The 26058-nt window shown below is 38.7% G+C and overlaps 1 protein-coding gene across 1 annotated transcript in view; it reads left to right on the top strand.

Moving 5' to 3' along the window:
* Positions 1 to 5680: 5680 nt before the first annotated feature.
* LOC308669744 (dedicator of cytokinesis protein 4-like) overlaps positions 5681 to 26058 on the top strand; it is a gene marked incomplete at its 3' end in the record, with an annotated part of 108213 nt that continues 87835 nt past the window's right edge. Inside the window, exons 1-4 of the mRNA XM_081330619.1 lie at positions 5681 to 5718; positions 6590 to 6650; positions 8463 to 8595; positions 22120 to 22208. Coding sequence (XP_081186745.1) covers positions 8468 to 8595; positions 22120 to 22208 — 217 coding nt within the window. The 5' untranslated portion in view covers positions 5681 to 5718; positions 6590 to 6650; positions 8463 to 8467. The remainder of the gene's footprint in view (positions 5719 to 6589; positions 6651 to 8462; positions 8596 to 22119; positions 22209 to 26058) is intronic.

The following is a 26058-nucleotide window of genomic DNA, read 5'->3' on the forward strand; positions in this document are numbered from 1 at the left end:
GCGGTAATTCTTTACTTGAGCTCTGTCTGTATCTGGTTTAGGTATCAACGTAATAAATGCTTCTCTCCAGGTCTCAGGTGCCTTAACCCCCTCTAGTAATTTATTACATACTTCCATCAGTGGCTGAATCAGCCAGTCTTTCAGTGTCTTATAATATTTTGCTGTCAGTCCATCAGGTCCTGGTGCCTTGCCAATTTGCATTTGATTAATTGCTGCCTCCAATTCTTGTCTTGTAATCCGGTAATTGAGTAGGGTCCTTTTCTCTTCAGAAATTTTCTGCCATCCATATTTGTCCAATAACCGTTCTGTTTTAATTAAATCCACTTTTTCTTTCTTGTATAGCTGCTTATAATATTTCTGAAAACATTTCCTAATTTCTGCAGGGTTCTCAATAATCTTTTCCTCTTGTGTTATCATAGTTATTGTACTTTGTTTCTGTCTCTTTTTCAACTGCCAAGCTAGTTTATTACATTTATTTGCCGATTCAAAAGACCTTTGCTTCATCATTTTTATTTTCCATTCAATTTCTTGATTAATTATCTGAGAAAATTGTGATTGAAGGGCTTTTATTTCTTTTTGAACCTGTTGATTCTTTGGATTACTCCTCAATTTTTTCTCTTTCTCTTTCAATTGGTTCAAAATGATATCTTTCTTTTCATTTTGGGCCTTCTTCCTTATTACATTCAGTTGAATCAAAAAACCTCTCATGACCGCCTTACTTGCGTCCCAAATGACCCTTTTTTCTACCTCTGTATTCAAATTTATCTCAAAATAGTCTCTTATGGTTTTTTGGGCCTTCTCAACAATCTGTTCACTTCTCAGTAAGGCATCATTCATTCTCCATCTAAACGAACCCTGTAGAAACAATTTTAATTCCAGCAGCACAGCGTTATGGTCAGAACAAGTCTTTGGGCAAATCTCTGATTTGTTTATTCTCATGGCCAAATCTCTTGTTGTCCATATATAATCGAGGCGGTAACACGATTTATTTGCGTCAGAGAAAAACGTGAAGTCTTTCTCCAATGGGTTTTTCAATCTCCAAGTATCAATCATATCAAAATTATCCATCATTTCAAAGAAAGTCTTTGGTAGTCTTCCATCATTAGAAATCTTCTGTCTTTGTGATCTATCCATCAATGTGGAGACTACTCCATTCAAGTCTCCCATCAAGATTATCTTATAATCCATATAAAAGTACATCGTGTATCTTCTTGTAAAATTCAGCCTTACCTTCATTTGGTGCGTAAATTCCAAGCATCAACAACTTATTGCCTTGTGCTGTTATTTCAACTGCAAGACATCTTCCCTCCTCATCTTTAAACAATAATTTTGCTTCAAATTTCTCTTTAACATAAATCACTACTCCTCGTTTCTTAACTTTGTCTGCCGAAATAAATTCTTGACCTAATCTTTTATTTTGCAAGATTTTTCTATGAGTTCTCATCACATGTGTTTCTTGTAGGCATATCACATCCAAATTCTGTTTTTGCAACACGTGATGGATTTGATTTCTTTTAGGTTTCGAATTTAAACCATTCACATTCCATGATAAGATTCTTAGTGCCATATTATTTTACTGTACTGCTCTTGGCTTAGCTCCTGCCCTGGCTCCTAGCAGCCCTACGTCAAAAAGAGGTGGTAATTCCAGTTATGGACCAGGTCTTGCTCCTGCTTCCAATTCAAGATCTTTTACGTTCTTTTCCAGAAATCTTTCCTTCTCTCCCAATGTTCGAATTCGAATCTTCTTCTGTTGATATTTAAAATATAATCCTTCGGGGAATTCCCAACGGAAATAGATCCTTTTCTTTCTTAAGGCACTAATCAAATCTGTGTAATTGCTTCTTAAATCCAAGAAAATTTTTGGGATATCCTTAAAAAGGACCACCTGTTGCTCTTGGACTTTCAAATTCTCTTTGTTCTTTAGTTTGAAAAAACACCATACAATCACTTATAAATTTCGAATCTCTCTTCTTTGGTTTCGCTCCAAATCTATAGGCCTTCACTATTATTGTTTCCAATTCTTCTTTTGTCAGATCCCACAATGCTTCAAATTCCTGGATTATTGTTGCCTTTAAGTTATCTTGTTCTATTTCGGGAAACCCTCAAATTCTTAAGTTCATTTCCCTCTCCTTCATCTGCAGGAAAGCAATTGCTACCTGGGCTTGGTACTGTTGTCTTTCCAGATCGTGGACATGTCCTATTTCCAATTGAGTAACTCTTGTATCCACTTCTGAAACTTCTGTCTTAACCTGTTGAATTTCCTTATTCAGGAAGCCAATTTCCTTTTTTATCTCTTTAAATTCCTCTGTGTGTTTATCCTGTGTCTCTTGCAATCTGTCCTGCCCCTCCTTTAATACATGTAACATTTTAAGCACTTCCTCTTCAAAGGTTTGGGAGGCAGAAAGTTTCCTTCTTGTTTTTGGTGCGTTTGAAGCCTCCGCAGCCATAACAAACTAAAGGCTCAACAGTTTAAGATATCTAGGTCTCTATTTTCTCGCTGCAATCAACCAGTTGCAACAGCCAGAGCACCAGTTCCGCTCAAACAGGCAGTTTTTTTTAAAGAAGTAATTTATGTTACAAAACCGATGAGAAAGTCAGTATGTAGCAAGTCTGATACTTAAAGGTTCGATTGCAACATTTCAGACCGTCACAGTAACATCAAAAGTTCCAATAGGAAACAAGGATCAAAGACTTCCAATCTCCTTATTGCATCACAATGGAGTCTGCTGCCTGACCAGGTCTCCCTCCCAGGGAGAGAGTCGGCTTGACTTTTATTTATTTTCACAACTTTCGCGGGGATTTTATGTCTAAAGAGTCTCTCTCCCCCTCACCCTGCTTCAGGGGAGTTTTTTTTTTTAAAACAGAAACTTGGAGGTTTGAAAAGCTCAAGAGTCTTTTTACAGCTGCAGCTTATCAGGCAATTGCTTTCAGTTTTGCCGCAGCGGAGAGGAACCGACCTCCGTTTTTAGCTTCCCTTCCGCAATCCAAATCAAGTCCAAATTTTGTTTTAAGATTCTTCTACTCACGGTATTCAACTGTCCAAATTATCTTAATTTCTAACAGAGAAATTGGTCGCTCCACGTCCTTCGGAACTTGCAGCTTCACACGCTGAAGGTAGCAAAGAAGATTCACAGCACCACGTCTCCCACCCCGCTCGCTTTCAGCAGCCCTTACTAGGGTCTACCTAGGAGCAGGGGAGACGTCCAGGGTGCCAGCCGAATCCCACGTCCTCAGAACGCTCGATCTGAGGTTTTTTGGAGTGCCTGCAGCGCTGTTGCGGTATCCCCCTCCTCCAACGCGCAGGAGATTTCCAGAGCAAGGAACTCTCCCATCCGAAAGAAATGGCGACCAACCGGAAGTCCTCTTCATTGAAGAGTTTTCAACCTTATGGAAGGTTGGGAAAATGTACAAGATGCAGCTCTTAATATTAGCTCTTTTATTGTGCCTTTTTTAAAAAAAACTTGAATAGATGTTTTGGCTGCTATTTTTACTGTTGCATATGGAAAAGAACATATGAGTGACAAATTACTTGCCCTTGAGAAGAGCTGAAGAAACAGCTGAGAAAGCTGTAGTTAAAAAAGAATGCATAGAGCAATCTCTTATTTATGGCAAAATTTTGGAATAAGATGATTAGAAGGTACAGAAATGGAAGTTTTCTTCACTCCTCAAATTATGGACTTAACCCTGTCAGTATTGTTTCTTTTGATCAGTATTTCTTTTAATAGCAGCTTAAAATTGCATTTTAGGTTTCTAATTCTTGATGGAAAAGTTGATGACTGAGTAGTCAGTCTAATTGTTCCTTTTTTCATAAAATGTAAGGAAAAAACCTTCATACTGAAATAGAATGTACTTATTTTAAAAAAAAATTCTCTTCTTGACTTTTTTGTTTTTATCCAGCAAGAAAATATTCATCACACATTTTATCCTCCTCCTTACTATATAACTGTCAGAACCCATTCCTATTGTAAGGACCCACTTTCAATCTACATCTTAAGAAGACAGAACTCTTGGAAATATTTTCTTCCAACAGGAATCTTTATTAAGAGAAATTAACTGAAGGCATGCTAGACTGGATCTGGGAAGTCCTCCCTATCATTCAACGTTTTAAAGTGTTCCCAAGCATCCCCCCAATCCGCAGTTCTTCTGGGCAATCCAAACTGGCAGATTCTAGGTATTTATTTCAGGGAAGATAATATCAGTCCAGCTCAGTTGGCACGATCATTCAATCTTTTTATTGCCCAGACTCCAAGTATTGTATCTTTCCCCCTCCCCTTTTCCCTCACTGTTGATACAGGGAAAAGCTTCAGAGAGACATAGGATGAAAGGCAGATGACTACATTGTTATGTTTAGTATACCCGGAGTGAATCAACAAAAGTTTACTTTGTAGTGAAGACAGGAAGTGAAAGCAACAAAAGTCCCCATGCATTTCCCTCCCCTTTTTTAGTATGACAGAATCCAGGAGAACGCAAGGGCTGGATTTTTAATCAGAGAAGATAGGTAGAAATGAAATCTAACTGGATTCTGACACCTATTTCACTTCTATCTATATCCCCTCTGACCCAAAATCAAGTCTCACCTTTCCCTGTGTTCTGCCATACTCCCAAGGGGGAGGGCAGGGGTTATTGCCCTTGCTTCCTCTTTCTGCTACAATGTAACCTTTGCCTTCATTTATTGCCTCTGTGTCCTCTACCTGCCTGCTGCAATGTAACCATTTGCTTCCTGCGTTATCTCTCTCTCTGAACTCTATCTCCCTAAACTGTCAGCTAGAACAAGGGAGGAAATAAGGAATGTAACCTCATTGCCTGGTTTATTTCTACGCTCTCAGAGGAAGGTGTGAAGAAGCCATCGACCATCACTGCGGGAGCTGGAGATGGGCTGATGTTATCTCCCCTTTTCCCATGATGGACTTAACAAATGGGGATTGGCCGTCCCATACCGGATGGGTGGACTATGGGGTGGGGTCTTGTTTGAGGATACTTTAACCTATTGCTCTGTGTGGGATATCTCAGATCCTGTCTATTATGCCTGCTATCAACTACTCTTAATAAAAGTTCCTGTTGGAAGAAATTGTTTCCAAGAGTTCTGCTTTCTTAAGATGTGGGATTGAAGTGGGTCCTTACATTAACTGTGATTTGTTACTGATTTGGACTAAAAAAGCAAGTATTATTTTTCTAACAGTAAACTTACTATATGATAATGAATAGCCCTGATACTTTATTTCATGAGTTCAGTAACATTTTAGTTGTGAAATGAATTTAAAATAATTCATTGACTGAAGCAGCAACTTCTTAATCATTAAAAATATAATTAAAGAGTTGCTGCTTCATTCAATGAGTTATTTTAAAGACCCATCTGGCTTTGATTCCATATCAGTGATTCTTTTAGCAATTATCTTAACCTTATGGAATTCTGCATTTTGACCTAGAATGAGCTGGCTTTTGTAGCAAAAGTATCAAAGTTACTCTGGTAAATAGAAAAATGGGTGGTTTTGCAACCTTGTTCCAGAATGTTAGAAAATATTGTTTTGGAAACAGTGACAAAAAAGTATTTATCAAAATAATGAATATGGGGAGTTTTTTGCACATTGCTGTGACAGATAAATTTACCATTTTCAATTATAATATTTATTTTATAGTGAGAGATTCTTTTTAAAACTGAATCGGAATGGTTTGCCAAAATGTCCAGAGAAGCCAGAAAGATATTGCTCTCTTTTTGTGGTGAGTTGCTTTATATATATTTGTCCTTATTTGCTGTATTTTAATGAGGTTTTTTATTTCTTGCTCAATAATCCAAATATATGACCAAAGTGTATGCAATAGTGATACTTCAGACTAATATCTAAGAACAAAGTAACATGATAATAATAATATAAATTGTCCATTTGGCCTAGTATCTAATAGGTAGAGTAATTTTATATTTAAATATATAATAGGCACAAAGATAGCTTTGCTATTTGCTTCTGAGATATATTTTGGCTCAGAATTAAAGGAGTCTTTTTTTCCAATATGAAATATGTTTAACGTTTCAGTGGGATTTTGTGAGAAACAGTTTCTAAATTAAGTTTTAAGAATAATTTGAATGGGATTTATTTTCATGTATAGAATCACATTTATGGTTTAATATCACTCACATTATGATTATTCACATCTGATCAACTAAGATTCCATCTAGTTTCAAAAAGCTGACTGACATTCCTGGCAGCACTATAGTAAAACTACAAGTGGGTAATAAGCTTTTGATGCTCAGGGCTGCAACCATAACTGTACAGTGAGATTTATTTCTGCTAGAACCCTACAAATAGTCATTCAAAATTCTCTGACTTGAAATCTTAACTTAATGCAGATTTGGAGGTTTGAAGACCTCCAAAAATGAGATGGTTACATCACTTTTTTACTAATATTTCTCAGGACTATGAACAGATACGTGTACAAATGTGGTGTTAATGAAGTATTTTTGAATACCCCATATTTTTTTCTTGACTGCTATTCAGTATGCTAGGCAGAAGAACACTTAATTTTTAAAAATTGTTTATATCAATAATCTGTAAAAAACCACATGATAATTTTGGATTGTTCTGATTCTTCACAGAATTTGGGAAGCAGTGAGCTTAGGAAGGACATCTACATTACTGTGCACATTATACGCATTGGTATGCATATACTAATTTCTCCTGACAAAGAAGGAAAACTTCTAATTGTACAATTGTTGTTAAGAATCCACATATGTTATATTAATGTATTACTTGTCAGTCTCATATCCTTTTTAAGGCAGATATAAACAGTTTTCTAGCTTATCAAACTGCAGGGCAGAGTCACATGAATTGACAAGTTATTATTACTGTTGTCATATTATTACTATTTTTAACACTTAGAAATGTTCATACAGGCAGATTAAATTCTCAGCTAAGCTAGCTACTCTGGAATATTTATATGCATGTATATGTATATGTGTGTGTGTGTGTGTTTGTGTATATCTGTGTGTCTGTGTATCTGTGTGTCTAATTTTATGTGTGTTTGTCTATGTGTGTATGCGGAATATCAATAAATGGAATAGTTAATATTCTGTTGAGTTCAATTCCTATCTGAGCTGCTTCTGTTCAGTTGCCTATAATTTCTGCCTTGCAAGGCCAAGAGTAGATCCTAGGGATGTTGTTCTTTTTAAAATTGTACTACAAATATTCAGATTTGTGCAGGTTATTTTAAAACAAAGAAGATGTGACAACAATGATTTCAGCATGTGATTTGTTAATAAGAATGTGCCTTTCATTGCTCCATAATTTAAATATATAGCTCATGTGGATTTAAGGCAGAGATTGAGAGGATAAGCACACAAGGCACTGACAATTTGTCAAAATAGTAGAGGTGAAATTGAATTGTGGTTTTTAACAACATATAAGTGAAAATAATCATGTCTACATATAGTCTTCAATAAGAGATAACTTGTAAAATCCTTCCATTTTAGTTAAATTCTTGTTGGTTATCCTTAGAATCTTTTGTTGGCATGATTTTCCCTTCTTTGTTCTTCACCTCTTATTTTTATTATCTTGCATATCTCATATTTTTCGCAAGTACAGGTAGTCCTCAACTTACAGTTAAGATGATTACATGACCCTGGGACACTGCAACCATCACAAACAAATGCTAGTTGCTAAGCATCCAAATTTTGATTATGTGACCATGGGGATGCTGCAACAGTCATAAGTTTGAAAAATGGTCATAAGTCACTTTTTTCAGTGAGGTAACTTTGAATGGTCACTAAATGAACTGTTGTAAGTCGAGGACTACCTGTATTAGGAACGTACTAAATCAGATTGGACTTTAGATGCCCCACCAGAGAATTAAATTATGGTAAGTGAAGGTACTGCTAAATTAAAACTGTAAGATTTGCAACATAGTAAGAAATGAATACACACCATGGATAACTCCATGAATTTCAAACAGTTCACTTTAAAAATTACAAAATCTCAGACTTGCTTAATCAGACAAATACCTATTAGGGCCACATACTTAACCTAACATTGGAAGGAATATATAAGGTAATGATTTTGGTTTCATGATTTTTATATTTCTAGATTTTGCTGAGAGAAATATGAGAAACCTGAATTACTGGATTCCTATATGAAAATTGTCAACCTCTATTCCTGAGAAAAGATTTAGTGAATGTATATAGCTGGAGCTTAAGAAATTTAATGTTGGTTCCTCTTTGATGTCAATAGAAGGTTTATAGGGAACTGTGGATGCTTCTAAGAAAAGTCAAATTTAGAATGCTGGCTCACATAGTTTAATGTAGGCATTTTCTCTAGTTTTCATGCTATTAGGTCAATTCAGAAGGAGACAGATTGAAGGTGTTCACCATTGGCACAGTTAACATCCAATAAAATTATTAAATTATCTGTGGATGGTAGCAGATATGTATTTAATGTCTCTTGTTTTTTTTCTTTCACAATATTTTTTTTTGACAGGCCGAATGGGAGCAGGTGAAAAGAAAAATGCTTGCAATATACAGTATCGGCGACCTTTTGGTTGTGCAGTCCTCAGTATGGCAGATCTAATGGCTGATGATACAAAAGATGACCTTATTTTAAAAGTATATATGTAAGAATACATATATTTGTAATATATTACAACAAAATTTGGATCATATTTTATCAGTGAAATATAATCTGTAGATTATTTTTCTTTCAAATTCTTTTTTTATAAGTTTTTATTGATTTTCCAATTTTACAATGGTATCTTTGAAAAGCAACATGGTATCTGGGTTACAATAGTTCCATTTCGCACAAATACATATTATTACAAATCTCCAATTTGTTATAAGCAGAATTTCCTCTCTTTTTTCCTTTGATACATATTATCTCTTATCTAAATTAACATACTTTTTATTGTTATCCATCAGTTATTACATTTGTCAATACTTTAATATATTTTATATTTTAACATTCCATCTTTAAGACATCAGACACCTTATATACTTTTCCAGCTTTAATTTTACATTGATATTAAAGTTAAACATTTAAAGTTTCTCATTTTTATATTTCTAGGTGACCTCCCTTCCCTTTATACAATTCTAATACCTGGTAATATAAATATACTTGTTATCTATCTCATTTCCATATCAACAAGTTGATAATACAGTATAATATTCTTGTTTTCATTATAATTTCCACATATTAAAAATTAGCCAAAAATTTCTCCCATTTCAACATTTAATACAACCTTTCATATCACTACATCTGAATATTTACATTATATCATTCTTAACATATATACATCTTAATCAATTTCATTTAAACAGCTCAATATTTCAATTTAACTGTTAATATTCATACATCTGAGGTTTTTTTTTAAAAAGTTAGCTACTATTTTAATTTACTCATCAGAACAATCTCTCATAATCCAAGTACAATCCTGTCTATTTTAGTATTTTCGGTTTCAGGCCTCTTAGATATGTCCATTCTTCTTCAATCTTATTCTTGCTTTTTTCCTTTGCCATATCATTTTTCTCTTCTTTGCTTCAGGATCATCAAAGAATTCATGTGTTATTATATCGTATTGAAGTAACCCTCCAATCTTCCTTTTTGAAGGGTTGAGGAGTCTAATAAAAGCACCAAATCCTCTCATTATTTTCATCTCTTGATATAGTTGTCCTGGACTGTGTGATTTTACTTCCATTTGTTTCTCATTTTTATCTTCAAATGTCTGTGCTTGTTGAGTAGTTAATTCTTCTATCAATGTATTTAATTGTTCAATTTCTTCTGTTATATTCTGTCCCAATAAATTATTAGTTGTAATCACAATTTGAGTTTGCTTCTCCAAGACGCTTTCTGTTTTTCCCCAAAAGCTCTTATTTCATCGCCGGTTGTAGACAGGAACTGATAAGTCTGATAAGTTATTTTCATCATAGCATAGATTTGTTTCTATATTTCTTCCATGGTGGAGTCTCACATCTGGTGTTGTAGGTTAGTCTTATCTTGTTTTTCTAAGGAGTCAGCCAAATCTCTCTTCTCTCTCTCTCTCTCTCTTTTAAGAGTGTCAGATTGTAATTTCAAGTTTAGCCACTGAGTGTCCCCCAAGTGCTTAGAGAATTCTTTTCTGTTTCTTTTAGGGAACTATCTGTTAATCTCTTTCAATTATTTCTTCTATTTTGGAAGAACAAAGCCAAATTTTCAAATAAGAGTAGAAAGTAAGAAGTAGATGGTCAAAAGCTTTTAGTCCACAAGTTATAAAGTTCTAGTTGAGATCAATTCGTTTTTTCAATGTTTTTTAAAAAACACCCCTGGAGGCTAGATCGCCGCTCTTTTGAAGGGAGGGTTGAAACTCCCCCCTCCCTCTCCACAGGGGGGAAAGTACTTAGCAGCTTATTTAGGTGAAAGGAAGAAGATTGGAATATGAGAGGAATCTTACCAGTCTCTTCCATGCTGCTTTAATGTTGCCTGGTGGTAAGTGTGACTTCGGCTGTCTGCAACCACGTAGCCGGCCATGTTGCTATGGCCGGTCTTTCGTCCGCCGGTTCAAAGGGAATGCAGGCACTAATGTGGCTCCCCTGCGTTTCTGCAAAAGCCCCTTCTTGCTGGTCGCCCCTCCAGGGCAACTCTTTGGTCCTTTTAGGACTCCTCAGCGATGCGAAACTGGATGTGGAAGATGAGAACCATCTTCCAGATGTCCATAACAGGAGCGTTAGCAAACCGGAAGCCTTGATCAAGCTTTCATTGGCTAACTGCCAACATCGTCAGGATGGAAACACTGGGGTGGGGAGATCGCGTTTATACTGTTGGTGTCTGCACTCTGCTCATGGAGCGTGTCACCAATCTGTTTGTTGAGGTGGGCCGTATTTCTTTGTGTCATGCGCCCTAAAGATCCACTCCACAATGAAGAAAAATCCTCGGTCATGTATAAGATGTCATGCCAGAATTGCAATTGCAATTACATTGGGAGACGGCAAAACGACTGAGGACTAGGGTGCATGAACACAAGCTCGCTATTAGAAGACAAGAACAAAATTCACAGGTTTGGGAACACATGGCTACACACAACCACGTCTTTAATCTAACAGGGACTGAGGCAATTGCCAGTGACAACACTAAAGGTGGCCGCTTGTTTAAGGAAGTTTGGTTTTCAAACCATTCCTCTATCAACCAGCACATAGACCTCCACCCTGCATACTAGGCACTAAGGAATTGGGAAGAGGAATGACGTGCGTGATATGAAGGCGAACAACGCAAGCATTCACAGAGCGCCTCATTGTATCAAAATCAAGATTGCACCAACACACAACCACCCTGCAATGTAGAACACAGGGAAGAAGAGCAACAACTATTTAGGACCTCTGGTATGAGAACACGGGCAATGACTAGAACTATGGCTACAACACATGGAACTATCAGCAATTCACTTTTGACAACAGATACCCAGAGACAACTACATCCCCCAAAAACAGATGCACGACAACTCAATGAAATACAGCTGACCTCAACAAACAGATTGGTGACACACTCCATGAGCAGAGTGAAGACACCAACAGTATAAACGCGATCTCCCCACCCCAGCATTTCCATCCTGATGACGTTGGCAGTTAGCCAACAAAGCTTGATCTTTTAGCAATAAAAACTGTTTTAGTTTTTCTTATTCCATCCCAGTGTTTGTTTAGTTTGTTAATTTTAACATGCCTGGGATTTGCATTTTTAATCTTATCAAGGAATACATATACATATACATATACACACACACACCACACACACACACACACACACACACACACACACACACACACATATGTGTGTTCGTAGATTTTCACGGGTACAGGTATGTAGGTCTTGGCGTATTCGGGTCTTTTCCTGTGTAAGATTGAGAGTGTCTTGGCGATGTTTCGACGAGGTCTGAAGATGACGAGTGGGACCTCATCGAAACGTCGCCAAGACACTCTCAATCTTACATGGGAAAAGACCCGAATACGCCAAGTCCTACATACCTGTACCCGTGAAAATCTACGAACACACACACATATGTGTGTGTGTGTGTGTGTCTTGAGTGTTTTTGAGCTCCTCGTCGACCCAAATATGGGCGAAATCTATCCAAATTTATTATATATGGGTGTGGGTGTGTGTGTGTGTGTGTGTGTGTGTGTGTGTGTGTATTTCACACTCCACTGTATAGTAAATTAAAAAATTGTGGCCTATTTTTTTTTGCATATGAGCAACTCACCTAGCAGATAATCGCCCGGCCGCCCTATTTAGAGTGGTCCGCTCCCTTTTAAGTCAAGAAACGGGAGAGGACCCCCTACATAGACGGGCTGAGGAATTTAGTAAATATCTGGTGGACAAAATTGCTCAGATTCGGGCTGGTCTGGACTCTGACTAACGAGAGGAAAACGATGAAGTTGGCCGAGTACATTTGGGAAGAGTTCGATCCTGTGACTCCGGATGAAGTGGAAAAGATCATGGGGAAACTAAGTGCCGCCACATGTTTGTTGGACCCGTGTCCCTCCTGGCTAGTCTATGCATCTCGGGAGGTTACACGAGGCTGGCTCCTAGCAGTTATCAATGCCTCACTGAGTGAAGGGTACTTCCCTGCTGCCTTGAAAGAGGCGGTGGTAAGGCCCCTCCTCAAGAAACCGGCACTGGACCCAGCTGTTTTAAACAACTTCCATCCTGTCTCCAACCTTCGCTTCCTTGCGAAGGTCGTTGAGAGTGTGGTGGCACGACAGCTCCCTTTGAACCTGGAGGAAGCTGAATATCTAGATCCGTACCAATCGGGTTTCAGACCAGGACACAGCACGGAGACGGCACTGGTCGCGCTGGTGAATGATCTCTGGCGGGCCCGAGATAGAGGTTATTCCTCTGTCCTGGTCCTATTAGATCTATCAGTGGCTTTTGATACCATCGACCATGGTATCTTACTGCGTCGTCTTGAGGGGCTGGGAGTGGGAGGCACCGTTCTGCAGTGGTTCTCCTCCTACCTCTCGGACCGTTCGCAGACGGTGTTGGCAGGAGGGCAGAGGTCGAGCCCTAGGCCTCTTAATTGTGGAGTCCCTCAGGGTTCGGTGCTCTCGTCCCTCCTGTTCAACATCTATATGAAGCCGCTGGGAGAGATCATCCGTAGCTTCGGGGTGAAATATCATCAATATGCTGATGATACCCAGCTATTCATCTCCACCCCGAACCAACCCAGTGATGCCCTCAATATGATGTCCCGTTGTCTGGAAGCGGTACAGATTTGGATGGGAGAAAACAGGCTTCGACTCAACCCGGCCAAGACTGAGTGGCTGTACATACCGTCATCTCGTTTAGTCCAAGAGGTTCCATCTCTGACTATAGGAGGAGAGATGTTACCTCCCATTGATAGAGCACGCAATCTGGGCGTCCTCCTAGATTCACGACTCAGTTTTGAAGATCACATTGGAGCCGTGGCTAGGGGGGCATTTGCACAGATTCGTCTTATATACCAATTGCGCCCCTTTTTGGACCGAGATGCCCTACGTACAGTCACCCACGCACTCGTTACCTCCCGTATTGATTACTGTAATGCTCTCTACATGGGGCTGCCCTTGAAGACCACCCGGAGGCTTCAGCTGGTGCAGAATGCAGCTGCACGGGTTGTGATGGGAGCTCCCCGATACTCCCATATTACACCCCTCCTGCGTGAGATGCATTGGCTACCAGTTGCCCTCCGGGTGAGATTTAAGGTGCTGGTACTTACCTTTAAAGCCCTACATGGCTTAGGTCCGGGATACTTGCAGGACCATCTGCTGCCGGGAACAAATTCCCATCGTCCAGTACGCTCACACAGAGAAGGCCTCCTCAGGGTACCGTCAGCTAGGCAATGTCGGCTGGCGACCCCCAGGGGGAGGGCCTTCTCTGTGGGAGCGCCAACCCTATGGAATCAGCTCCCCCCTGAGCTTCGGATGGCCCAAAACCTCCAATCCTTTCGCCGCGGCCTCAAAACACACCTGTTCCACCAGGCTGACCTAGACTGACAGGCATTTTAATTAATTTATATTTAGTATTTTTAATTCATTTTTTAAATTCTCTAATTTTAATTTACTGCACTGATGTTCTCAATTTCATTTTTATCTTGATTTCTGTACTTATTATATGTTTTGTTGTTAGCCGCCCTGAGTCCTTCGGGAGATAGGGCGGGATATAAATCCCATCAATAAATAAATAAATAAATAAATACGCAGTCTTGTAAGATTCTTGCTGCAGTACATCAGAATCGTAGGAACCCATCTGCCCTTCTGATCAGCCATCAGCTGGGGTCATGGATCAATTGAGTTTTAACAGAGAACTCAGGAGAGACTTAATTTTTTCTATTCTTCCCTACCATCTGCAGCAAGGATTTGCTTATTGATTATAAGAGATGAGGCTAGTAAAATGATCAGCACAACTCAGCCAGATAGAACAACTGTGGAGACATAGAATATATGCATTCCACTTTGAAGGTTGAGAAAAAAATGGGAAATTTCTGCTTTTGTCTGGTTCCTGAATGTGGGTTCAATTTCTGGAGGAGTAAAAATTCAAAGCAGTCTGAAATCTGATACTAGAAGGTTAGAGAAAGGCTTTAATCTATTCTTCCCTAGGCCATTCTTTGCAAATTTGCTACAATATAATAAACTGTATTGATTAATCATACAATTATATTAAAATTTATTTAAAAAGTATAGAAAAAACAATAGACATCTTCATCCCTGCATTCAACACCAATGTCTTCCAGGTAGTTTATCTTTTTCAAAATGGTTTTTGAGGTAAAAATTGTAATATGAAGGTTTGCATTTTGGGTTAGCCTAAATGAGGGAAAAATGAGATCTTATTCTGTGGCTTTTATTTGTTAGCCATGTTCTGGAATTGTTTGTTATTTTTAAAGTTAGTATTTGGATTAGAAATCATTATGTGTCTCAAGGGCAACTTTTCTCCAGCTGTGGTCCTCAGGATCCTGAATTAAAGCTGTGGGAAGCAATGGATTTGAAAAGACTTTACAACAATGTAATGGGCTAGTAGTGTAATGGATTATTTTTACTTTTGTTAAAATTCATTTGGAAGTGTTCCCTGCTGAATGTATCACCAGTGGACAAGTTTTATTTTCCAACTGTGTTTTGTATTGAGAATATATTTTAAGCTTTTCTTTAAAGCAGAGAATAGGATCTAGAATCATGAAGTTGGAAGGACCATGTCAAGCGACATAGTCCAACCTTCTGATCATTGCAAAAATCCAAATTAAAACATCTCAGACTTACTGATAGATTCACTTAATCTAAGCTCATATCCCACTGGCAGTAACAGTTGATATAGGACTGAGCTTTCATATGCAAACTTGCCTAATAGCAGCAGTAACTCATTTACCAATTAGAATTGCACACAATGCTATGAAACAATAGTCTTAGGTTTTTACATTGCATGCATGATACATATTTATATTATTATGCAAACAGATAATAGAACTTGTGCTGCTGTCTCAGCTGATGAATCTGGTAAAATGATGATAGATGGATGAATTAAAGTCAGGGCGTTTTTCTCATAGAACACTCAGAACGGCGTTCCGGAACCTTTTTTTTGCAAAAACAACAAAAACAACCAACCCAGCTCCCTTATTGGTTTTCCTAAGCCTATTGCAGGGCTAGTAATATTGGCTCTTTTTTATGACTCATGGACTTCAACTCCCAGAAATCCTAAGCCAGCCATGCTGAGGGGAAAGGGAGAGGTTTCCAAGCTGAGCCATATTGGCTCAGGAATTCTGGGAGTTGAAGTCCTTGAGTCATAAAAGAGCCTGCACTAGAGGAGGACATTAAAATTATTTACAGGATTACTTCTTTAGGAACTAAACTTTTAGAATCCAAAACAGCTAATTCAGAAAAGCTAACAGGAAAGAACCTCACATTTTTCATCTGCTTCTGTCTTTTGGAAGGTAAAATTAAATAACAAAATAATCTATTTCTTATGTTAACATCTCTGCAATGAAATCAAAGGCAACAGGAAAGAAATGAGAAACATTTTTCTCAATGTAATATGTCTAATTTAGCTGATTCTAGAAAAAAATAGTATCTTTTGTACACTCTTGAAAACTATTTTGAATCTAAACAATTCTTAAGAATGAAACATTCTTAATTTGGACTTTACTTTTACTGTTTGGACTGTTGTGTGTTTTGAAAAATAGATTATTTAGAATCTAGTTATGTTGCACTTTCAGTCTTTAAATAACTAACCTAGTATATATATAACAACCCCTTCATGGATTACTGACTTGTCGTGGCGAAGGGGCTTGCGTAATTCAATGAAGCTATGAGCTATACCGTGCAGGGCCACCCAAGACGGAAAGGTCATAGCAGAGAGTTCTGACAAAACATGATCCACTGGAGAAGGAAATGGCAACCCACTCCAGTATCTTTGCCATGAAAACCCTATGGATAGTACCAAAAGGCAAAACGATATGACGCTGGAAGATGAGCCCCTCAGGTCAGAAGGCGTCCAATATGCTACTGGGGAAGAGCAGAGGGCTAGTACTAGTAGCGCCAGAAAGAATGAAGCGACTGGGCTAAAGCTGAAAGGATGCTCAGCTGTGGATGTGTCTGGTGGTGAAAGGAAAGTCCGATGCTGTAAAGATTTTTTCTCCATAGGAACCTGGAATGTAAGATCCATGAATCAAGGAAAGCTGGACGTGGTCAAACAAGAGATGACAAGATTGAACATCGACATCTTAGGTATCAGCGAACTAAAATGGACAGGAATGGGTGAATTTAATTCAGATGACCATCAGATATACTACTGCGGGCAAGAATCCCTCAGAAGAAATGGAGCAGCCTTCATAGTCAATAGAAGAGTAGGAAAAGCAATACTGGGATACAATCCTCAAAATGACAGAATGATCTCAGTTCGAATCCAAGGCAAACCATTCAATATCACAGTAGTCCAAGTCTATGCCCCAACCACCAGTGCTGAAGAGGATGAAATTGACCGGTTCTATGAGGCCCTACAGCACCTTATAGAACTAACACCAAAAATGATGTCCTTATCATCATGGGGGATTGGAATGCTAAAGTAGGAAGCCAAAAGATAACTGGAATAACAGGCAAGTTTGGCCTTGGAGTACAAAATGAAGCAAGGCACAGGCTGATAGAATTTTGTCAAGAGAATACGATGGTCATAGCAAACACTCTTTTCCAACAACCCAAGAGACGGCTCTACACATGGACATCATCAGACAGTCAACACAGAAATCAGATTGACTATATGCTCTGCAGCCAAAGATGGAGAAGCTCTATACAGTCAGTAAAAACAAGACCAGGAGCTGACTGTGGCTCAGACCATGAGCTTCTCATTGCAAAGTTTAGGCTTAAAATGAAGAAAGTAGGGAAAAACACTAGGCCAGTCAGGTATGAATTAAATCATATCCCTGTTGAATATACAGCAGAGGTGACAAATAGATTTAAGGAATTAGATCTCATAGACAGAGTGCCTGAAGAACTATGGAGAGAGGTTCACAACATTGTACAACAGGTAGCAACCAAAACCATCCCAAAGAAAAAGAAATGCAAGAAAGCAAAATGGGTGTCTGAGGAAGCTTTGCAAATAGCTGAGGAAAGGAGGGAAGCAAAAGGCAAGGGAGAAAAAGAAAGATATGCCCAATTGAATGCAGAATTCCAGAGAATAGCTAGAAGAGATAAGAATGCCTTCTTAAATGAACAGTGCAAAGAAATAGAAGAAAACAATAGAATAGGGAGGACCAGAGATCTTTTCAAGAAAATTGGAGAGATGAAGGGAACGTTTAATGCAAAAATGGGCATGATAAAGGACCAAAATGGCAGGGACCTAACAGAGGCGGAAGAGATTAAGAAGAGATGGCAAAATTACACAGAAGAACTATACAAGAATGAGCTTAACGTCCCTGATAATCACAATGAGGTGGTCACTGACCTCGAGCCAGACATCCTAGAATGTGAAGTGAAGTTGGCCTTAGAAAAACTGAGCAACAACAAAGCTAGTGGAGGTGACAGTATTCCAGCTGAGCTATTCAAAATCTTAAAAGACGATGCAGTAAAAGTGCTACACTCAATTTGCCAGCAAATTTGGAAAACTCAACAGTGGCCACAGGATTGGAAAAGGTCAGTTTACATTCCAATTCCAAAGAAAGGCAGTGCCAAAGAACGTTCAATCTATCGCACCATTGCACTCATTTCACATGCTAGTAAAGTTATGCTTAAAATCCTACAAGCTAAACTTCAGCAGTATGTGGATCGAGAACTACCAGAAGTGCAGGCAGGATTTCGAAGAGGCAGAGGAACTAGAGATCAAATTGCCAACATACGCTGGATCATGGAGAAAGCTAGAGAGTTCCAGAAAAACATCTACTTTTGCTTCATTGACTTTGCTAAAGCCTTTGATTGTGTGGATCATAACAAACTGTGGCAAGTTCTTAAAGAGATGGGAGTACCAGACCATCTTATTTGTCTCTTGAGAAACCTATATGCGGGCAAAGAAGCAACAGTGAGAACTGGACGTGGAACCACTGATTGGTTCAAAATTGGAAAAGGAGTCCGGCAAGGCTATACTGTCACCCTGCCTATTTAACTTATATGCAGAGCACATCATGAGAAAGGCAGGACTAGATGAATCAAAAGTTGGAATTAAGATTGCCGGAAGAAATATCAACAACCTAAGATATGCAGATGATACCACTCTAATGGCAGAAAGTGAAGAAGAACTAAAGAGCCTCGTGTTACGTGTGAAGAAGGAGAGTGCAAAACTTGGGTTGAAACTTAACATTAAGAAAACCAAGATCATGGCATCTGGCCCTCTCAATTCCTGGCAAATAGATGGGGAAGAAATGGAGGTAGTGACAGATTTTATTTTCCTGGGCTCCAAGATCACTCCAGATGGGGACTGTAGCCAAGAAATTAAAAGACACTTGCTCCTGGGGAGGAAAGCCATGGCAAATCTAGACAGCACACTAAAAAGCAGAGACATCACCAAGCCAACAAAAGTGCGTATAGTCAAGGCTATGGTCTTCCCAGTTGCAATGTATGGCAGTGAAAGCTGGACCATAAGAAAGGCTGAGCGCCAAAGAATTGAGGCCTTTGAACTATGGTGCTGGAGAAGACTCCTGTGAGTCCCTGGACTGCAAGGCGATCAAACCGGTCAGTCCTAGAGGAGATCAACCCTGACTGCTCTTTAGAAGGCCAGATCCTGAAGCTAAAACTGAAATACTTTGGCCACCTAATGAGAAGGAAGGACTCACTGGAGAAGAGCCTCATGCTGGGAAAGGTGGAGGGCAAGAGAAGAAGGGGACGACAGAGAATGAGGTGGCTGGATGGAGTCACTGAAGCAGTAGGCGTGAGCTTAAATGGACTCCAGCAGATGGTAGAGGACAGGAAGGCCTGGAGGATCGTTGTCCATAGGGTCACGATGGGTCGGATACGACTTCGCAGCTAACAACAACAATACATAACAATATATGATGTTTTCCCTGGTGAGCTTAACATCAATAACAACATTTATTAAAAAGGCTAAAATAATTTCTGGGGGTATTATCTGTATAGTAAAATTTTGGACAAGCAGTGATCATGTTACATGTGTGCATAAGCGTAGTCAGTAGCATATGCCTTTTTAAAAATATCAAACATGCAAAGAAACAAAAATAAGTCCAAAATATCTGTATTACATCCAGAAATGCCAACTTTGCAACCAATATTTCTCATCCATAACTATGGCACCCTAAGGATACCTGCATACATGCAAATGTTTCTCTGGGATCAATAACGCAACAGGGATTGCTTTTTCCTTCCAGTAACATATACCTAAAACCAGCTTATTGCATTTGGCAATTGTACTAAAAAAAATCTCATTCATTTAATTTGAAATCAAGTGAAAAATTGATTTAAATTAATTTTATTAAAACAAATTAATGGCAATTCTTTTATAAAAAGTTGCCTCAAACAAAATGAGTTTGACATGCCTGCTCTAGATAGTTGAATGCTCCAAAATAAATTCTAGACCAGGCCTGTACATGCAGCCTACCAAGCACCGTTGGACAGAGCACAAACTTTTTTTAAAAAAAGTAATAAAATCACCACCACTGCCCTGAAAGTCATGTTGCCTAGTGCCTCCATGGCTTACCATGACCACAAGCTCCAACACTGTAGATGCTCCTCTAGTCACCAAATCACTGATTAGCCCACCAGCATTCCTTTTGCAGACCACAAAGATTTTTAATTTATCAGTGTGGGCCTTTCCTTTCTACAAGATAATAATAATAATAATAATAATAATAATAATAATAATAATAATAATAATAATAATAATAATAATAATAATAATAAGAATAAGAATAATAAGAATAAGAATAAGAATAAGAATAATAATAAGAATAATAATAATAATAATAATAATAATAATAATAATAAGAAGAAGAAGAAGAAGAAGAAGAAGAAGAAGAAGAAGAAGAAGAAGAAGAAGAAGAAGAAGAAGAAGAAGAAGAAGAAGAAGAAGAAGAAGAAGGAAACCCTATACCACTTAAGACAAATGGCTCTCCAGTCTCCTCTTAAAAACTTCCAGTGTTGGAGCATTCACCACTTCTGGAGGCAGGTTGTTCCACTGGTTAATTGTTCTAACTGTCAGGAAGTTTCTCCTTAGTTCTAGGTTGCTTCTCTCCTTGACTAGTTTCCATCCATTGCTTCTTGTCCTGCTTTCAGGTGCTTTGGAGAATAGCTTGACTCCCTCTTCTTTGTGGCAGCCACTGAAATATTGGAACACTGCTATCATGTCACCCCTCACCCTTCTCTTCATTAAACTACACATACCCAATTCCAGCAACCGTTCCCTATATGTTTTAGCCTCCAGTCCCCCAATCATCTTTGTTGCTCTTCTCTGTACTCTTTCTACAGTCTCGACATCTTATTTACATTGTGGTGACCAAAACTGGATGCAATATTCCAGGTGTGGCCTTACCAAGGCATTGTAAAGTGGTATTAGTACTTCACCTGATCTTGATTCTATCCCTCTGTTAATGCAGCCTAGCACTGTGTTGGCTTTTTGGGCAGCTGCAGCACACTGCTGGCTCATATTTAAGTGATTGTCCACTAGGACTCCGAGATCTCTCTCACAGTTACTACTATTGAGCAAGGTACCACCTATACTATACCTGTGCATTTGATTTTTCCTGCCTAAATGTAAAACCTTACTTTTTTCACAATTGAATTTCATTTTGTTAGATAGTGCCCAGTGTTCGAGTCTGTCCAGGTCCTCCTGTATTTTAAGCCTATCTTCTGGAGTATTGGCTATTCCTGCCAGCTTGGTGTTGTCTGCAAATTTGATGAGTTCCCCATCTATCCCCTCATCCAAATCGTTGATGAAGATGTTGAACAGCTGCACAGACCTCTTCTAGATTTTCCTCTTGCCTTTCCGAGTTAACTCCTTGGTCTGTCATTGAGCAAGAATTGACTTTGTAGGGAAGCATATTATCATTTGATGTATATTTAACATATGTTCTACCTTTATTTGCCAATTATATAATATTTGTATGCAATCCACATGGCGAGGTTTGGGGAAACTTACAATATAAAAAATATATTTTTAAAATCATAAGATTAAAACATCGCCTGGCCCGCACCGCCTCCGCTGCCCGCATTGCGCAGCACCGCCATATAGAGTGGGCTCTGCTGCTCCCACAGCACCAGCTGCGCCGGCTCCGGTCCCAGGGAGGGGAGCCCGCCACCAACACCCTTCGCACCTGTGACTGCAGCAGCACCGCCCCCCACCCCCCGCCTCCTGCGCCCGCCAAGATGAGAGTTCTGGCACCTTTTTTTTTTTTTTTTAGAAAAAAAGCACTGATTAAAGTTATTGCTGAAAGTAACTATTTGAATAGCAACTGCAGAGGGCAGGTTTGCTCAGGGTATCCTTAACATCTGGAGCTGACTGGATTATTCACATTTTTACTTTTCCTGTTGATGCAACATTAACCTCTGAGCAACATGTCTTAAATTCATTCTCATGAAACTTCAGGTGCTAGTGGATATTCACATATTACAGGTAGAAATAATGCTTGCATGCATTTCTTATTTGGAGAGAAATCCTCTGAACTGGCAATGGGAAACATTTGTTCTCTGTAGCTTTTACAATGTTACCTTTTTTACAGGTGTAACACAGAGAGTGACTGGTTTCAAATTCATGAAAGCATCATAAAAAAACTAAATGCACGCTATAACCTCACAGGATCCAATGCTGGTAAATATATTTTCTGGTTTTGTTTGGCAGACAGCACTTTGCTTTGCATGTGTTACAAAACATATGGTTCCTGTTCAGCTTGGAAGCTGTTTAGGGAACATTTATGATAGGATAGGAAATCTCTGATCCTGATTTTAAAAATGAGAAATTTATAATTTTATTCTTTTTAAAACATTTGGTTTTCTTTAGACATTTTCTAAAACTCTCTCACAGTCTTTTTCCCATGTCATAGTTTGGAAAAAATGATACATTTTAGAGTGTTTTGATTGACTTTTATTAGATTTTTGGTAATATTTTTACTGAAGCTTATTGCAATATAAAATTGAAAAGAAAATAAAAATAGGGAAATGAGGGAGGAAAAGCAGAAGGGTGTGAAATAAAGGTGGAAAGAAAGCATTGATTTCCAACTTTTTTCAGTGCAATAAATACAAAATAACATAGCAACCTCAATTTGTTATTTTTATATATTTAGTAAACTAATTTCTAAACTAATCTAATCAGCAAAACCCAGTCAGAATTTATTTTTTTCCTGTTTCAAACACAAAGTCTAGAAGCAGTTTCCAAGTAGAAACAAAACTAGATATATTCATTTCTTTGATTAAAACAGTTAATTTTGTCAACTCTGCTAGCATTATCACTTTTTCCATTTATTCTGCCACTGTGGGAATTGACATATTTTTCCATTTTTGTATTAATAAAATTCTTTCTGCTATCAACATACATATAACGAAGTTCCAAAATTGTTTGAAATTCCTTCTCCAGTAGTTCTAAAATAAAAGCTTCTGGTTTCAGCTTTATATTCATTTTAAGAATCTTCTGAATTAAAGCATAAAACATCTATGACAAATTGTATATTATAATGTTGATAAGTCTGTTTGTGCCTTGGTAAATATTAGCAAACAGCAACTCTTCATGAGAATGTCAATGTAAATTGCTATCTAAAAGAAAGCAAAAATTAAGATTGGCTCTTGTGATTCAGCATTAATATAACTTAAAATAATCCCAGTAAATCAAAGGCCAAGACAAAATTTTAATAAGAACTTTTTTTTGCTCAGTAAAAATTGCTCACTTAATTTTAATCAGAGTTTGACAGTGGGAAAAAAAGTATTTTGAAGTTCAAATATTCTGAGTATATATATCCATAGACCTACTTGGAAAATATTACGGTAAGTCATATTTTATAAGTTTTAAAAGGTGGAAAAAGAGGGCTCTATCCTACTCACAAAATGCAGTTGCTTGTGTGGTTACTGTTATATGACCTTGAATACCAATTCTCAAGGAAAGAAGCTCCCAAAGCCTTATTATTCTCAACCAATGGTTGGATTTAGTTATAAACTATGGTTTATTCAGATAAACACATTTCCTTAACTGATAGATGGAAATAATTTATAAAGTTGTACTGGTTTGAATTTATCTCCATTTGTCACTTATGTGTAAACAATTTGCACTAAACCTATTTTTGAAATTAACCTCTGGCATGATAAAGGACCAAAATGGCAGGGACCTAACAGAGGCAGAAGAGATTAAGAAGAGGTGGCAAAATTACACAGAAGAACTATACAAGAATGAGCTTAACGTCCCTGATAATCACAATGAGGTGGTCACTGACCTCGAGCCAGACATCCTAGAATGTGAAGTGAAGTGGGCCTTAGAAAAGCTGAGCAACAACAAAGCTAGTGGAAGTGACAGTATTCCAGCTGAGCTATTCAAAATCTTAAAAGACGATGCAGTAAAAGTGCTACACTCAATTTGCCAGCAAATTTGGAAAACTCAACAATGGCCACAGGATTGGAAAAGATCAGTTTACATTCCAATTCCAAAGAAAGGCAGTGCCAAAGAATGTTCAAACTATCGCACCATTGCACTCATTTCTCATGCTAGTAAAGTCATGCTTAAAATCCTACAAGCTAGACTCCAGCAGTATGTGGATCAAGAACTACCAGAAGTGCAGGCAGGATTTCGAAGAGGCAGAGGAACTAGAGATCAAATTGCCAACATACGCTGGATCATGGAGAAAGCTAGGGAGTTCCAGAAAAACATCTACTTCTGCTTCATTGACTATGCTAAAGCCTTTGATTGTGTGGATCATAACAAACTGTGGCAAGTTCTTAAAAAGATGGGAGTACCAGACCATCTTATTTGTCTCTTGAGAAACCTATATGCGGGTCAAGAAGCAACAGTGAGAACTGGACACGGAACCACTGATTGGTTCAAAATTGGGAAAGGAGTCCGGCAAGGCTGTATACTGTCGCCCTGCCTATTTAACTTATATGCAGAGCACATCATGAGAAAGGCAGGGCTAGATGAATCAAAAGTTGGAATTAAGATTGCCGGAAGAAATATCAACAACCTAAGATACGCAGATGATACCACTCTAATGGCAGAAAGTGAAGAAGAACTAAAGAGCCTCTTGTTGCAGGTGAAGAAGGAGAGTGCAAAACTTGGGTTGAAACTTAACATTAAGAAAACCAAGATCATGGCATCTGGCCCTCTCAATTCCTGGCAAATAGATGGGGAAGAAATGGAGGTAGTGACAGATTTTATTTTCCTGGGCTCCAAGATCACTGCAGATGGGGACTGTAGCCAAGAAATTAAAAGACGCTTGCTCCTGGGGAGGAAAGCCATGGCAAATCTAGACAGCACACTAAAAAGCAGAGACATCACCCTGTCAACAAAAGTGCGTATAGTCAAGGCTATGGTCTTCCCAGTTGCAACGTATGGCAGTGAAAGTTGGACCATAAGAAAGGCTGAGCGCCAAAGAATTGAGGCCTTTGAACTGTGGTGCTGGAGAAGACTCCTGCGAGTCCCTTGGACCGCAAGGCGATCAAACCGGTCAGTCCTAGAGGAGATCAATCCTGACTGCTCTTTAGAAGGCCAGATCCTGAAGCTAAAACTCAAGTACTTTGGCCACCTAATGAGAAGGAAGGACTCACTGGAGAAGAGCCTAATGCTGGGAAAGATCGAGGGCAATAGAAGAAGGGGACGACAGAGAATGAGGTGGCTGGATGGAGTCACTGAAGCAGTAGGCGTGAGCTTAAATGGACTCCAGAAGATGGTAGAGGACAGGAAGGCCTGGAGGAATGTTGTCCATAGGGTCGCGATGGGTCGGACACGACTTCGCAGCTAACAACAACAACAACAACAGCTAACCACAATTAGTTAAAACATAAAATTGCTAAAAAGTCTCTTGTGCCCATGGTGGAAAAATAAAAGACAGGATGAGTTCATGAGCCAAATGGTTGCCCTATGGCATATAATGATGCTAAACGCAACCAAAATATGCTAGGAGATAAGCTCCTGTTAATATTAAGGATGAGCATGGATTTGTTAAGAACAAGTCATGCCAAGCAAATTTTATTTCCTTCTTTGACGAATTAGTAAATCAAAGAAATGTTATGGATATAGTATTAGATTTCATTACAGCATTTGATAAAGTAGACCACCCCTTATCTCTTGTTAAGATAGAACAATGTGGGATAGATAGAACTAGTAGAGCACGCAATCTGGGCGTCCTCCTAGATTCACGACTCAGTTTTGAAGATCATATTGGAGCCGTGGCTAGGGGGGCATTTGCACAGATTCGTCTTATATACCAGTTGCGCCCCTTTTTGGACCGAGATGCCCTACGTACAGTCACCCACGCACTCGTTACCTCCCGTATTGATTACTGTAATGCTCTCTACATGGGGCTGCCCTTGAAGACCACCCGGAGGCTTCAGCTGGTGCAGAATGCAGCTGCACGGGTTGTGATGGGAGCTCCCCGATACTCCCATATTACACCACTCCTGCGTGAGCTGCATTGGCTACCAGTTGCCCTCCGGGTGAGATTTAAGGTGCTGGTACTTACCTT

This window comes from Vipera berus (assembly GCF_964194415.1).
Source record: "Vipera berus genome assembly, chromosome: 6".
Classification (NCBI taxonomy): domain Eukaryota; kingdom Metazoa; phylum Chordata; class Lepidosauria; order Squamata; family Viperidae; genus Vipera; species Vipera berus.